The 17,264-nt window shown below is 28.2% G+C and overlaps 1 protein-coding gene across 4 annotated transcripts in view; it reads right to left on the reverse strand.

Moving 5' to 3' along the window:
- Window positions 1-12,016: 12,016 nt before the first annotated feature.
- LOC107162620 (microtubule binding protein furry) overlaps window positions 12,017-17,264 on the reverse strand; it is a 108,566-nt gene continuing 103,318 nt past the window's right edge. For all 4 annotated transcript variants that reach the window (XM_015509600.2, XM_015509601.2, XM_089229298.1 and 1 more), the window contains 4 exons: window positions 16,738-17,004; window positions 16,471-16,634; window positions 12,559-12,668; window positions 12,017-12,451 (listed from right to left, as the gene is read on the reverse strand). In XM_015509600.2, the coding sequence (XP_015365086.2) occupies window positions 12,300-12,451; window positions 12,559-12,668; window positions 16,471-16,634; window positions 16,738-17,004 (693 nt within the window). In that variant the 3' untranslated portion in view covers window positions 12,017-12,299. The remainder of the gene's footprint in view (window positions 12,452-12,558; window positions 12,669-16,470; window positions 16,635-16,737; window positions 17,005-17,264) is intronic.

The following is a 17,264-nucleotide window of genomic DNA, read 5'->3' on the forward strand; positions in this document are numbered from 1 at the left end:
ACTAAAAGGTAATAACGGGTGGTAATATATATACATATATAATAACAAATGCAATAATACAATAATAATATAAAAGCATAAACAATATTTGTAACCTACCAGTAGTAGTGTAGTAATTATCATTACAAACGCTAAAATTAAGTCTTCATAAAAACGGGAATGGAAAATATAATGTTTAGTTTTTAGAATATACGAGACGCAATATTGGTGAGTACTAAAAAAAAAATTCGTGACGTAACCAGTAGGATCCCAAAAATTAACCGGTACGCAATTCGAAAGGAATTGTTGCCACGGGACTAAATTTGTATGCAGCCGTCTGATCCATTCAAAAATATGCCAGTATTTTTTAAAACTATTATTATTCAAATTGACTGCTTCGTAATATATTGGATTTAAATTTTGCTGATGAATCTTATATTTTATTTTTACAAGTAATGAACAATAAGTATCGTGTATATTAAACACGACTAAAATACGCGATAAAAGTTAATAGGTCATGAGATTTTGTTGAAAGAAGTCAACTATTGATAACACTTTTTTGTAAATTCTAATGAATTTATATACCTTATCTAATTTATATTTTTAATTAAACTTATATTTTTTTTTCTAATTAAATTTTATTAAACAATAAATTATAGGTTTAATAATGATGAAATATTTTTATATTATCAAAATTATATATTATATTGCCCATATTCATCTTCACAACAAAAGACATTAATTCTAACAGTTCAATAAAATGGCTAAAAGGAAGCATAATAGAATGGTGACATATAAAATGCTAAAATTTAAAAAAAAATATATCATTTCCCTGACCCCCTTATGCACTTTGAAATTTACAGGTAAACAAGTGTCATATAAATTTCGAAAACGGATGTAAAAATTCACGTGAATGCGGCGTGCTAAACAAGTGTATAAGAGTTAGACAATTATAGACTATAATCCATATCTATCACATACATACAAATTTATGCCAAACATTTTCATAAATATTCGAGATCTACAGGGATGCTAGTATGAATATTCAGCGAAAATTTCAAATACCTACATGACATATAATTTTATTTTTATTTTCATTCAGTCAAACTAATTCGGGTTTGTTGAAAACTGATATTTTGTATGCCATATTCTCCTGGGCCACATATTATAATATATAATTAATAATTATATAATAATTCATATATAAAAAGATCAAAATATATTCATAAATATTCGAGATCTATAGGGATGCTAGTATGAATATTCAGCGAAAATTTCAAATACCTACATGACATATAATTTTAATTTTTTTTTAATTCGGTCAATCAAACTCGGGTTTGTCGAAAACTGGTATTTTCTACGCTATATTCTCCAGGGCAACGAATAACACCTACAGAACATTTGTGGAAAGTATAATTCGCAAATCAACATATTATTTAGACAGGTAATCTTAATAAAATTAAGAATACACAACTCATTACTCAATTGAATCTGTTCGATATCGCAAAAAACGATATTATTCTAAAGTTTGAACGTTCTTTTCTTGAGGTTAAAAACATATAAATTAATAATTTTCAGCTACAACAAAAATTTAACACAATGTTGATGATAATATTTTCTGATTGTAACGTTTTTATTTGTTTGAAATATTTAATAGTTAAAAAAAAGCTCATATATCCTTAGATTTTGTATCACGCCTGCGACTGAAATTATATTATTATAATTTCATATACTTATCTAGTGATACGTTATAACTGATAGGTATGGTATAATAAAATAATAGTGCACGTTAGAATAATTGCATTACAGAAAATATCGAATCTATCACCTGATTAAATAATAAATTTGTGCATTATATTCGCCGCAGACGTTCTTGGTATTTGAATCATATACAATATTCAATCGATATTATACGTGGCCTAAAAAAATATTGCAGCAAAAACCCGGTTTCTACACAACCGAATTTGTTTGTTGAACGTAATTTAAAAATATTTAATGCGAACCATAATGTTATTTTGAATAATTGACAATACAACTTAAATGTGAAGAAAAACTATATTTATATTTATATACAGATATTATGTAGGCAGGTAAATATCAATACTCGCCTATAGTTAATTTTCAAATTTTTACCTATAACGGCTATAACATAGGAATATTATATTTTTAGTAAAGTGAAAATAGCAAAATGCGTACAAAAAAAATATACATTTTACTAAAAGGTAATAACGGGTGGTATTATATATACATATATAATAACAAATGCAATAATACAATAATAATATAAAAGCATAAACAATATTTGTAACCTACCAGTAGTAGTGTAGTAATTATCATTACAAACGCTAAAATTAAGTCTTCATAAAAACGGGAATGGAAAATATAATGTTTAGTTTTTAGAATATACGAGACGCAATATTGGTGAGTACTAAAAAAAAAATTCGTGACGTAACCAGTAGGATCCCAAAAATTAACCGGTACGCAATTCGAAAGGAATTGTTGCCACGGGACTAAATTTGTATGCAGCCGTCTGATGGATTCAAAAATATGCCAGTATTTTTTAAAACTATTATTATTCAAATTGACTGCTTCGTAATATATTGGATTTAAATTTTGCTGATGAATCTTATATTTTATTTTTACAAGTAATGAACAATAAGTATCGTGTATATTAAACACGACTAAAATACGCGATAAAAGTTAATAGGTCATGAGATTTTGTTGAAAGAAGTCAACTATTGATAACACTTTTTTGTAAATTCTAATGAATTTATATACCTTATCTAATTTATATTTTTAATTAAACTTATATTTTTTTTTTTAATTAAATTTTATTAAAAAATAAATTATAGGTTTAATAATGATGAAATATTTTTATATTATCAAAATTATATATTATATTGCCCATATTCATCTTCACAACAAAAGACATTAATTCTAACAGTTCAATAAAATGGCTAAAACGAAGCATAATAGAATGGTGACATATAAAATGCTAAAATTTAAAAAAAAATATATCATTTCCCTGACCCCCTTATGGCACTTTGAAATTTACAGGTAAACAAGTGTCATATAAATTTCGAAAACGGATGTAAAAATTCACGTGAATGCGGCGTGCTAAACAAGTGTATAAGAGTTAGACAATTATAGACTATAATCCATATCTATCACATACATACAAATTTATGCCAAACATTTTCATAAATATTCGAGATCTATAGGGATGCTAGTATGAATATTCAGCGAAAATTTCAAATACCTACATGACATAAAATTTTAATTTTTTTTTAATTCGGTCAAACAAACTCGGGTTTGTCGAAAACTGGTATTTTCTACGCTATATTCTCCAGGGCAACGAATAACACCTACAGAACATTTGTGGAAAGTATAATTCGCAAATCAACATATTATTTAGACAGGTAATCTTAATAAAATTAAGAATACACAACTCATTACTCAATTGAATCTGTTCGATATCGCGAAAAATGATATTATTCTAAAGTTTGAACGTTCTTTTCTTGAGGTTAAAAACATATAAATTAATAATTTTCAGCTACAACAAAAATTTAACACAATGTTGATGATAATATTTTCTGATTGTAACGTTTTTATTTGTTTGAAATATTTAATAGTTAAAAAAAAGCTCATATATCCTTAGATTTTGTATCACGCCTGCGACTGAAATTATATTATTATAATTTCATATACTTATCTAGTGATACGTTATAACTGATAGGTATGGTATAATAAAATAATAGTGCTCGTTAGAATAATTGCATTACAGAAAATATCGAATCTATCACCTGATTAAATAATAAATTTGTGCATTATATTCGCCGCAGACGTTCTTGGTATTTGAATCATATACAATATTCAATCGATATTATACGTGGCCTAAAAAAATATTGCAGCAAAAACCCGGTTTCTACACAACCGAATTTGTTTGTTGAACGTAATTTAAAAATATTTAATGCGAACCATAATGTTATTTTGAATAATTGACAATACAACTTAAATGTGAAGAAAAACTATATTTATATTTATATACAGATATTATGTAGGCAGGTAAATATCAATACTCGCCTATAGTTAATTTTCAAATTTTTACCTATAACGGCTATAACATAGGAATATTATATTTTTAGTAAAGTGAAAATAGCAAAATGCGTACAAAAAAAATATACATTTTACTAAAAGGTAATAACGGGTGGTATTATATATACATATATAATAACAAATGCAATAATACAATAATAATATAAAAGCATAAACAATATTTGTAACCTACCAGTAGTAGTGTAGTAATTATCATTACAAACGCTAAAATTAAGTCTTCATAAAAACGGGAATGGAAAATATAATGTTTAGTTTTTAGAATATACGAGACGCAATATTGGTGAGTACTAAAAAAAAAATTCGTGACGTAACCAGTAGGATCCCAAAAATTAACCGGTACGCAATTCGAAAGGAATTGTTGCCACGGGACTAAATTTGTATGCAGCCGTCTGATGGATTCAAAAATATGCCAGTATTTTTTAAAACTATTATTATTCAAATTGACTGCTTCGTAATATATTGGATTTAAATTTTGCTGATGAATCTTATATTTTATTTTTACAAGTAATGAACAATAAGTATCGTGTATATTAAACACGACTAAAATACGCGATAAAAGTTAATAGGTCATGAGATTTTGTTGAAAGAAGTCAACTATTGATAACACTTTTTTGTAAATTCTAATGAATTTATATACCTTATCTAATTTATATTTTTAATTAAACTTATATTTTTTTTTTTAATTAAATTTTATTAAAAAATAAATTATAGGTTTAATAATGATGAAATATTTTTATATTATCAAAATTATATATTATATTGCCCATATTCATCTTCACAACAAAAGACATTAATTCTAACAGTTCAATAAAATGGCTAAAACGAAGCATAATAGAATGGTGACATATAAAATGCTAAAATTTAAAAAAAAATATATCATTTCCCTGACCCCCTTATGGCACTTTGAAATTTACAGGTAAACAAGTGTCATATAAATTTCGAAAACGGATGTAAAAATTCACGTGAATGCGGCGTGCTAAACAAGTGTATAAGAGTTAGACAATTATAGACTATAATCCATATCTATCACATACATACAAATTTATGCCAAACATTTTCATAAATATTCGAGATCTATAGGGATGCTAGTATGAATATTCAGCGAAAATTTCAAATACCTACATGACATAAAATTTTAATTTTTTTTTAATTCGGTCAAACAAACTCGGGTTTGTCGAAAACTGGTATTTTCTACGCTATATTCTCCAGGGCAACGAATAACACCTACAGAACATTTGTGGAAAGTATAATTCGCAAATCAACATATTATTTAGACAGGTAATCTTAATAAAATTAAGAATACACAACTCATTACTCAATTGAATCTGTTCGATATCGCGAAAAATGATATTATTCTAAAGTTTGAACGTTCTTTTCTTGAGGTTAAAAACATATAAATTAATAATTTTCAGCTACAACAAAAATTTAACACAATGTTGATGATAATATTTTCTGATTGTAACGTTTTTATTTGTTTGAAATATTTAATAGTTAAAAAAAAGCTCATTTATCCTTAGATTTTGTATCACGCCTGCGACTGAAATTATATTATTATAATTTCATATACTTATCTAGTGATACGTTATAACTGATAGGTATAGTATAATAAAATAATAGTGCTCGTTAGAATAATTGCATTACAGAAAATATCGAATCTATCACCTGATTAAATAATAAATTTGTGCATTATATTCGCCGCAGACGTTCTTGGTATTTGAATCATATACAATATTCAATCGATATTACACGTGGCCTAAAAAAATATTGCAGCAAAAACCCGGTTTCTACACAACCGAATTTGTTTGTTGAACGTAATTTAAAAATATTTAATTGCGAACCATAATGTTATTTTGAATAATTGACAATACAACTTAAATGTGAAGAAAAACTATATTTATATTTATATACAGATATTATGTAGGCAGGTAAATATCAATACTCGCCTATAGTTAATTTTCAAATTTTTACCTATAACGGCTATAACATAGGAATATTATATTTTTAGTAAAGTGAAAATAGCAAAATGCGTACAAAAAAAATATACATTTTACTAAAAGGTAATAACGGGTGGTATTATATATACATATATAATAACAAATGCAATAATACAATAATAATATAAAAGCATAAACAATATTTGTAACCTACCAGTAGTAGTGTAGTAATTATCATTACAAACGCTAAAATTAAGTCTTCATAAAAACGGGAATGGAAAATATAATGTTTAGTTTTTAGAATATACGAGACGCAATATTGGTGAGTACTAAAAAAAAAATTCGTGACGTAACCAGTAGGATCCCAAAAATTAACCGGTACGCAATTCGAAAGGAATTGTTGCCACGGGACTAAATTTGTATGCAGCCGTCTGATGGATTCAAAAATATGCCAGTATTTTTTAAAACTATTATTATTCAAATTGACTGCTTCGTAATATATTGGATTTAAATTTTGCTGATGAATCTTATATTTTATTTTTACAAGTAATGAACAATAAGTATCGTGTATATTAAACACGACTAAAATACGCGATAAAAGTTAATAGGTCATGAGATTTTGTTGAAAGAAGTCAACTATTGATAACACTTTTTTGTAAATTCTAATGAATTTATATACCTTATCTAATTTATATTTTTAATTAAACTTATATTTTTTTTTTTAATTAAATTTTATTAAAAAATAAATTATAGGTTTAATAATGATGAAATATTTTTATATTATCAAAATTATATATTATATTGCCTATATTCATCTTCACAACAAAAGACATTAATTCTAACAGTTCAATAAAATGGCTAAAACGAAGCATAATAGAATGGTGACATATAAAATGCTAAACTTTAAAAAAAAATATATCATTTCCCTGACCCCCTTATGGCACTTTGAAATTTACAGGTAAACAAGTGTCATATAAATTTCGAAAACGGATGTAAAAATTCACGTGAATGCGGCGTGCTAAACAAGTGTATAAGAGTTAGACAATTATAGACTATAATCCATATCTATCACATACATACAAATTTATGCCAAACATTTTCATAAATATTCGAGATCTATAGGGATGCTAGTATGAATATTCAGCGAAAATTTCAAATACCTACATGACATATAATTTTATTTTTATTTTCATTCAGTCAAACTAATTCGGGTTTGTTGAAAACTGATATTTTGTATGCCATATTCTCCTGGGCCTCATATTATAATATATAATTAATAATTATATAATAATTCATATATAAAAAGATCAAAATATATTCATAAATATTCGAGATCTATAGGGATGCTAGTATAAATATTCAGCGAAAATTTCAAATACCTACATGACATATAATTTTAATTTTTTTTTAATTCGGTCAAACAAACTCGGGTTTGTCGAAAACTGGTATTTTCTACGCTATATTCTCCAGGGCAACGAATAACACCTACAGAACATTTGTGGAAAGTATAATTCGCAAATCAACATATTATTTAGACAGGTAATCTTAATAAAATTAAGAATACACAACTCATTACTCAATTGAATCTGTTCGATATCGCGAAAAATGATATTATTCTAAAGTTTGAACGTTCTTTTCTTGAGGTTAAAAACATATAAATTAATAATTTTCAGCTACAACAAAAATTTAACACAATGTTGATGATAATATTTTCTGATTGTAACGTTTTTATTTGTTTGAAATATTTAATAGTTAAAAAAAAGCTCATATATCCTTAGATTTTGTATCACGCCTGCGACTGAAATTATATTATTATAATTTCATATACTTATCTAGTGATACGTTATAACTGATAGGTATAGTATAATAAAATAATAGTGCTCGTTAGAATAATTGCATTACAGAAAATGTAACACTATCGTTATTATGATGGACAGTAATATAACGATATTGTACATGATATTTTGTATATAATTTGACACATAAACTAAGAGAAAATAACTAGTTAAATTGTAAATGATATACATTATACCTATACGTTTTAGGTATATTTTAAAGTATCTAGTTGTTTCATAAAATAACTGATTCGACACTTTAACTGTAACATATAGATTACTATGATAAACCAATGTTTTAGAATCATGTAGGAATTATTATGGAAAAATTGTAGTAATATTACATATGGCATGTAGCCATATCGTTTACATTTTTGATTTAAATAAAATGTTTATTTATTGTACGACAGACATTTATAATTCAAAATTTGTATGCTCATTACATTTATGTACAAAATGAAATTAGTACTATCTACATACAATAGGTATAAGGTCAAGATTAAACTTTAGACTGTTAATAAAATTTAAAATAAATGGCAAGCATTATTATTTATGCTTAAGATTCCATTTGCTCAATTATTGCAAAAAGAAAAATCTCAATAAAACTATAATTATAAGATAAAATATTATATGATCTGAAAAATGGGACAGAAAAATGTAATATTAACTTATTCGGGTATGTTGAACATGCCAATACATTAACTAAAAATATTATTACATTTTATATACAAATTTACAATATATTATTATATTTTGTATGCGATGCAGCATGCAGAGAACGCCACTAGAGAGAAAAACAATAACAACACAATTTAGCTAAGCAGTCTAATCTGATACAACAGTGTAATACAGTTGTTAAAATATTAGGAATTGGCAGCCACTGATGTCGATCAGTTATTACTTATTAATAAGTTATAACATACCGTCATAGTTATCATACATTTTAATGGTAATTTTACTGTATACATTAATTTACAAAACACAGAAGAAGGGAAACTTTTTAATAGGTAACTAATGATTTATTTTTATTTTTTGAAATTTTATCTGTAACACATTTGTAGGTCTGATAATTTATTTTTTGTACCTGCTATTTCGGGGGGGATTACACCCCCCCCCCTTTTTGCGTTTGCCCCTGATAATTAATGTTACATTTTGCAGGCTATAATGGCCATTGATGTCAAAACCTTTGTTCTAAATAAAATTCGAAAAAAAAAAAATCATTTATCGATACATTCCATGTTATCTATGCCTGTTCAAGGGTGCATTATTTTGGTGGCGGTTTCCACTTGAAATTGCTTCGGCCGATGCAAGACGAAGCAAACAACAATTCTATTTCGATGGTGGCGCCGAACTGTGAAAACTGTAGTCAGTCGAAATCAAAATCGATAACGGCCACTGCAGTTTTAATATGTGCATTGTAACATAGGGTGATCATACATTGACGATAGAATATTGTTGATAATTATTCGTGTTTTGTTATTTTACCATTAAAGTTTGAATACAATGAAATCGACGCCGAATAGAGAAAATAAAAATTATAAGCGATAATACAGACGACTTCCACAAATAAAATTATGCTAATAAATCGAAGCTGAGAATCACTTAATCAATACAAATATAGTTAAATATAAGTGTGTGTATATAAGCAGCAGCGGATTGGCTAAAAATGTTGGCCCGGAAAATTATTACCATGACGTGATGAAGGCCCACCAAAACTTATAAACTTTTTGTTTTTTAGTAATATTGTGTAGTCTATAATTTAATATGATATACGTTTGACAATAGTGAGTGGCCTACGTGACTTACTTTTACGACTAACCAAATCACAATTAGATTTACTCTCCCGAAAGAAAAGATAGATACTGAAATGGGAAATGGAAGCATTTTAACTGCCTCAAAAAGTGCAGAAGACAGTCACAATTTTTTTTTTTTAAACACACCATCATCATATAAAGTCAATGTGTCCATAGCTCCGAGCAGGATATTAAACATTTTCAATATTGAAATTAATTCCATAACAACGTTGACGGTTTAAAATAAAATGAATAAACTTATGATGACATGTACGCACCTAGACCTAATAGCTATAATAGTGCAGCCAAAATGATTTCCAAAATCGTGATACTAGTCGATGAAAAATAAAAGACGGTTAAATATTATCAAAATATTCGTAATCCAAGCACGACGGGCCTGCAGAGAATGGGCCCACCGGAAACTTTTCCGGTATCCTGGTGGACCAATTCGTCGCTGGTAATAATGGTAATAAATTAACAATATTATATATCACACTTTTTTACACTAAATTTTGTATTAATCGACTTTGTTTTGCGTATTGTCGCAGAAAATAAACACGGCGAAAACAAATAAGATCCTCTTAGTAAAATAATATGTTGAATTACTATATGAATTTAAAATCAAAATGTTCCTCATATACATTTGCATCATAATACATTTATTTTAAGCGACAAAAAAAAAAAAAGAATAAACATTTTAGAAAATTAATGTACAAAAACATCATTTAGTAACCTAACTTATACGCTGTCGATGACATAGGTATAAGCAGAATGTAGGAAGTACGCAACTCAACATAAGAAATTCAGTTTAACTCATTTAATCTATCAGAAGATCTAACCTTCGGAACTACTCAAGTGCTCGAATCCCTCAAGGAAACAGAACTCTTTAATAAAATTTAAAACATATTGATATAAATAAACTAATTATTATAAATCTAGATTGTATATACAACTAAAATATTAAAATCAGTTTTATATTTTTTACATACAGGGTGATTCGTTTATCAAACAACACTCATTATTTATAAAAGTATTGACTTTTTTCAAAATATTGTTTTACATAGTTTCAAGTTGTTAAAAAACCAACGCTTTTATTAAAAAATTATATTTTTAAATATTTTTTATCCTTATCATTTTTTAAGTTTTTTACTTTTTTGAATGGCAACATAGTTTTTTAATTTCATATTCCAAAGCAGAATATTTTTCTAAAAATTTTGATACATAAAAATCGAATTTAGGACTAGTAGTTTATGAGTTATAAGTATTTAAAGTTTAGACAAGCGGAGTAGTGGACAAACATTTTGCGGGGTAACCCCGTACCACTCCACTCTGCCAATCTAAACTTTAAATACCTATAACTCATAAACTACTAGCGCTAAATTCAAAATTTTAACGTAATAATTAATTAAAAAAATAGCTTTATTAAATTATGAAATTTGAAGTATAGGTTACCATTTGAAAATCAAAAGTTGATGGTGGTGTATATAATAAATATAAGGGTGAAAAATATAAAAATAATAAACAATTCAAGAAGAGTGTAAATCTACAATTTTGAAAAAAAAAAAAATTGAAAAAAGTCAATACTTTTTTAAATAATGAGTGTTGTTTGATAAAAGAATCACCCTGTATATAAGTTTCAATCACATGTAATTATTTAATGTAGCCAATGGCACCAGTCACCGAGGCAGTTATTTATCAAGAATAATAAAAAAAAAAATATGTATAATAGGTATCGCAAAAATTTTCTAAGAGACCCGCTACTATAATTTCAAGATTTTTGGCGTCCCCCAGTCTCAGAATCGCTACGAGATATACAATAGTTGCACTTGTACCTGATTCGCTTTCAGACTCTATACTCTATAATACCAAAAAGTCTGAATTTAAGACGATATTATATATTATAATTATAGATCAAGTCCGCATCACAGTCTCTCTTTTGCATGTCGGTAATAATTAATTACACTTAGGATTTCATTAATTTTCAGTATTTCGTATAACTATAAGATTAGAAAATACTCATATCGTTATAAAACACTATGGCCGATATCGGTTGCACAACAACGTGGCTAACACAATCATACTCATTGTTATAAAAGAATTGTGATTTATTGTTTTTAAATTCATCGTTGGTTATTTTTTCTCCCCATGCAATATCGGTGGACGCCGCTTACAACACAGCTCCTTGGCCTACTACAACTGCGGTGACCAGTCACGAATTTTTTATAGACAATTTCATTATTAAATCTTGGAACACAATCGTAAATATTAAGTATACTGCAGCATGCAGTGTTACTTTCAAGATGGTCGACATTTTTTTTCTCGCAAACAATGAACCGTCGTTTTTGATTTTACTTGCGAGTTAGCTTACAAAATATTTTTATTCAGACAAACCATACGACATATATTATAGTATATAACTAATAGTATAATAATATGGTGGGTAGGCATAGTAATTAATTTAGTATATTATATAATAATTATAACATACTGACGATAAAAAAAAAAAAAAAATTAATATTATTTTGTCTCGTACAGACTTAATATTATACAAAATTACTGTAAAATTTGGTGTTTTACGACTTTGCGGTAGCTGCGTATGATGACCATATGATAAACACAGAAATATATATTTATTAAGATTATTAGTTTTGTGGGTAGTTGTTGGACGACGTCTTCTGCTGCCCTTCTTTGACACGAGATTCGATGCAGTTCAACGCTTCCAGCATGGGATACAGTTCGGTCATCAACCCGTTAGTGACGCTTACCAGATCTTCTTCGGTCACGATGAATCCGTCTGTAAAACAAAAAATAAAATAAAAATACGGTGGTTGAATACACGTCTGAAAAGTAGGTCTCTGGACGATCGAGTTATTTTTTTCTTTCTATTTTTGCGTTTTTTACCCGTATGTTTCTCGATCAACAAGTGACAATATACGCTTAATATGCTGATGATGTCATCGTCGTCTTCGTCTTCCGTTCCGGTCGATATCAGCTCGTCCAGCCAACGACTCCTACGGCACAAAAATACAATTAGATAATTAGATTTTAATTTTTAACATGCCATCGTAATATAGTCAGGATGAAGGTAAATATTAAAGCTAATGGTGGTGGTGGGGATGGAGAGTGTTTTTGATGAAAAAATTACTGTAAAATCCAAAAATGTATATTAGATGACCCCCCCCCCCCCCCAGTTACATTTAAATATCATTAAAACACTCCCATTTAAAGATCTTGGCTACAACACTCTTGGGTCGCTCCTATTATATTAATATCAATTCATAGATACAAATTAACGGTTACGAGGTACAAATATAATCTCTTAAGTATAACTACAGGAGGGTATAATAATGAAAGTATTGACAAGTACAAAATTAATAAAGAGAAACAAAAGTTTAAGGTCTCTAATTTAATTGTTACGTACTAGTATATTACGAGTATTATTGTTGATGGTCAGTGGTCACGTTATGGATCGTTTTGCAGTTTACAATAATTGTTATTGATTTCTACAATGCACTCGAGCATAGAGTGTCTAAATTCTATCAAATTGTGATTTAATAATTATTTAAATTAATTAAATTTTAGCGTATTATTTCCAATTATATATTCAAAATAGTATAGTAAAAAAAAAAAAAAATTTTAATTATTATGTCACAGGGAAAATTGACATGACTAATATTGTAACTATAACTGTATGTCTAGTTAAATAATACGAACTATTTTAAACATTATACCAAGTACATTAACTTCTAATTAAAATTAAAAATACATACAGATCACATGCAGAGCTAACCCGTGATAAACAAACCGAGAATTATGTGTAGGTAATTAGAACGGTCAAAAAATTTGTCTGGAATTGATTAATAAGGTATTAGCACCACAGACATTATTACATTTTCAAACGTTGGGGATGGTTTCCGAAGGGGAAATTGAATATCCTTGGTGCATTATAGAGGTCAAAAGTAAACATTTTTTCCAACAGTTTTCAAAAACATCGAGAAAAACAAAAAAAAAAGTGACAGAAAATCGGGAATTTTTACGCAAAACCAATTTTTGTTCAAACCGATTTTTTTATATGGTTGTAATTCAAAAACACTGTAAATACTTGAAATTTTCACCAAATGTTTATGTTAATGTTATCTATATACAGTTTAATTTTCAACAATTTTTGACTTTTTTTGAGTTATTAATAGGCCACTGAATTCGATTTGTATGAGAATTTTTTTTGTAGTGTCGGTAAAAAAATTTCGGATGACCAAAAAACTTGAAAATTTAATACAAGATTCCTTATGAGTGTTCTTATTGTAACTAAAAAAAGTTAAAAATCGTTAGTAACAATTTTTTTTTATAAGCATTTATAGTTCAAATTTTTACGAAATCTGTCGAAAACGGTAAAATTTGCAAGTAATTATTTCGTTAAAAAATTATAAATTTTTTTGTGTTTATAACTAAGGATTAAAAAATACAATAACGCTATGTTTTCCATAAGTTTTCCTTAGAATTAAATTTTCCTTGAAGTGGCTATAGAGAAAACTCGAAGCATCATTATACGAAAAATTTTAAGTGCGTTTGAATTTTAAATTTTTACGAAATAGCATAACGATTTATCCTCAAACGATTTTAAATATTTGTAATTATTCAAAAAGTATAAGTCGTAGATACTTGAAAATTTCACAAGTTATTAAGATTGGCATTTTCTTTACATGATTTAATTTTTAAAATATTTTGAATTTTTTCGAGATATTAATAGACAACTGAAATTTTCAATTTTCCAAATTTTTTTTTGAAGTATCGATAAAATTTTTTTGACTTAATAAAAATACTTGAAAATTTAATACAAAGTTCCTCATAAGTTATTCTTAAGATAGTGATTAAAAAATTATAAGAATACATTGGAAAAATTTTTTTTATTAGCATTTGAAGTTCAAATATTGACAAAAATTCGTCAAAACCATGAATATTTGCGAGTTATTTTGTAGTTCAAAATTCATAAAATTGTTTGTATTTATATCTAAGGTTAAAAAATTCAACACTAAGTTTTCCATGATGTACTATGTTAAATTAATCATCGTAAACATGAACCAAAAATGTTCATATTTTAATATTTACAATAATTGATATAAATTGAACCTGCAGAGGAGCTTATATAAGGAGAGGCTTGTTGGGTTGCAGCCTCCCCACCATCACCCCGAAATTACAGTAATTACTGTTATTAACAGTAAGGTTATCTACGGTCTCTAGGTGCTAGTTCACTTAGTAATTTCTATCTATTATAGCCTACTCCAAAAATTATTTTTACATTCGCCATTGAATTGAGCATATTTTAAATTTCTGTGATTTATTGATGATATTTGATAAGTATAATATCGTATGTCCTCGCAGACCTGACAGATCTTAACGCCGTAAAGACGTTTTGGATACCAATTATTTCTGTAACATGAAAACATAAGAAAAAAAACATTTGAAGTTTTACCGAAGTCTATATATAAGCTCCAACTAGAGAACTAGACTATCGTTTGCTCATTAAAATAGTATAACCGGTATAGCACGTTACATAATCAGTTTAACGTAAGACACTCATTACTTCAAAAAATAATAATAATTTTTGGAAAGTATTTCTTCTGCATAATTTCAAGTCGGTACAGAAGATCAGTTTTGGAAAAAAAAATTTTAAATATTTTTTCATCATTACAATTCTTTAAGTTTTTCACTCGTTTGAATGACAATGCGTTTTTAATTTCATATTCTGAAGCAGAATATTATTTGGAGTATTTCGATCATCAATCAAAATCATTTTTCGAACGAGTAGTTTATGTGAGTTAGTTAATTATATATATTTAAAGTATAGATAACTGATCGTTCAAAATTCAAGTACTACAAAAAATATTTTCTGTATTCGAAAAAAAGAATTGAAAATATACGTTGTCTTTAGAAAAATGTTGCTGTTAATACACTTAAAATTAAATGAAAAAAAAAAGTTTGAAAAAACTTAAACAGTTTTAAAATTGGCGAGGGTAAATGTTAGAATTGATATTACTCTAACTCCACACTTCAATGATTATTAAATAATAAACAGTTGAAATACTCATGGATTGTGTGAGTATACAGACAAAAATAGTATTCTGAAATTGTACAATATAACATAATATTGTATGTTCTGTGGATTATACACATATACAGTGTCCCGCGAGGATTTACCCATTGCGATTTCTCACGAAATAATGGAGATATCAAAATTCTGGTTTTTAATAAGCTTCATAGGGATAAGAACTACAATTATTCCATTTTTTTTAATGTTTTTGTAAAAAATTAAAAAAAAATTTCCAAAAAAATTATAATTTATAACTAACAATTAGGAACACGGAATAGGTGGTATTCGACCGGCCGTATGGGAATGCACGCGGCGCGGCAGGTCACATGTTTGATAACATTACGGTGTTAAATAATTCGCAATTTTTCTCGAAACTCAGAAAAATATTAAAAAAACAGAAAATTAATGAAAATAAAATTTTGAAACGTCAATATCTTCAGAAAAATAAACTCTACAAAATGGCTATCTTTAATTTTTTTGGAAATAATTAAATATATTTTTTAACTTTTTTACTAAAAACATTAAAATATGAAATAATTGTAGTTCTTATCCATGTGAGTCTTATTACAAAACCAGAATTTCGATATCACCATTATTTCGGAAGATATCGCAATTGGTAAATCCTCTCGGTTAGGTTATATGGTTAGGGACACCCTTATACGTGCAGTATCAAGTCAATTTTGGTAAACGATGATAAAATTATTTTGTCGTCGCGAAAGACGTACTTGTTCTGTTTGGCGTACGTCAGGGCGTTTGGCCAGTCCGATTCTTGGAGTATCTGGACCAAACTCTCTTCGGGCGTGGGCGCCAGTGGGTGTGTTCCGCTCTCTTCTTTGGCACGCAAAAGCGCTCTCCTCACGGTGCTCACCTCGGCCGACAAGTTTTGCAGCTACGAAAAGACGAGCAAACACCATGAGGACACCGTTACGCTATTATACTATTATACGGTGTGACGACGATATAGTGAAATTATATGTAAACGCCACACTCACTTTGTTGTCGGCGGCCGAGACGGAAAGCGCGGTGTACATCTTCGCGGCGGCCTCCAAGAGCAGCAGCAGTTGCAAGTGCAGTTTGTACAGAGCTCTGCCCAAATCTAAAACGGACTCTTCGTTTGAGTAACAGCCACCAGCACCGCCTCCGCCTCCTCCTTCTCCTACAACGCCGCCGCCGCCGCCTCCACTGCTCGTGGTCGATCCTTCCGGCATGCGTTCGCCGAGTTTGCACACTTTGAGCGTGGCCCGTACGGAAAACAGACACTGGACACGGATATGAGACATTGTAATAATATTATTAAATAACAATCGTGAAACACCGCGCGACGTTCACTATCATCACCCGACGTCTGAATCCTGTAATGGCGTCGGGTTAGGTTAAAGGTTGGGGGGGAGGGAGATGATATGAGATACTTATTACCAAGGCGTAAAACCAAATCTATGATAATATTATTTAGATATTGTGTGGAAAAAACGAAAAGCAATTTAACGAATTTCAATTCGGAATGTCGGGTATTATTGTC

This window comes from Diuraphis noxia, unplaced genomic scaffold (genome assembly GCF_037042655.1).
Source record: "Diuraphis noxia isolate RWA-SAM2 unplaced genomic scaffold, SU_Dnox_SAM2 contig0005, whole genome shotgun sequence".
Lineage (NCBI taxonomy): Eukaryota > Metazoa > Arthropoda > Insecta > Hemiptera > Aphididae > Diuraphis > Diuraphis noxia.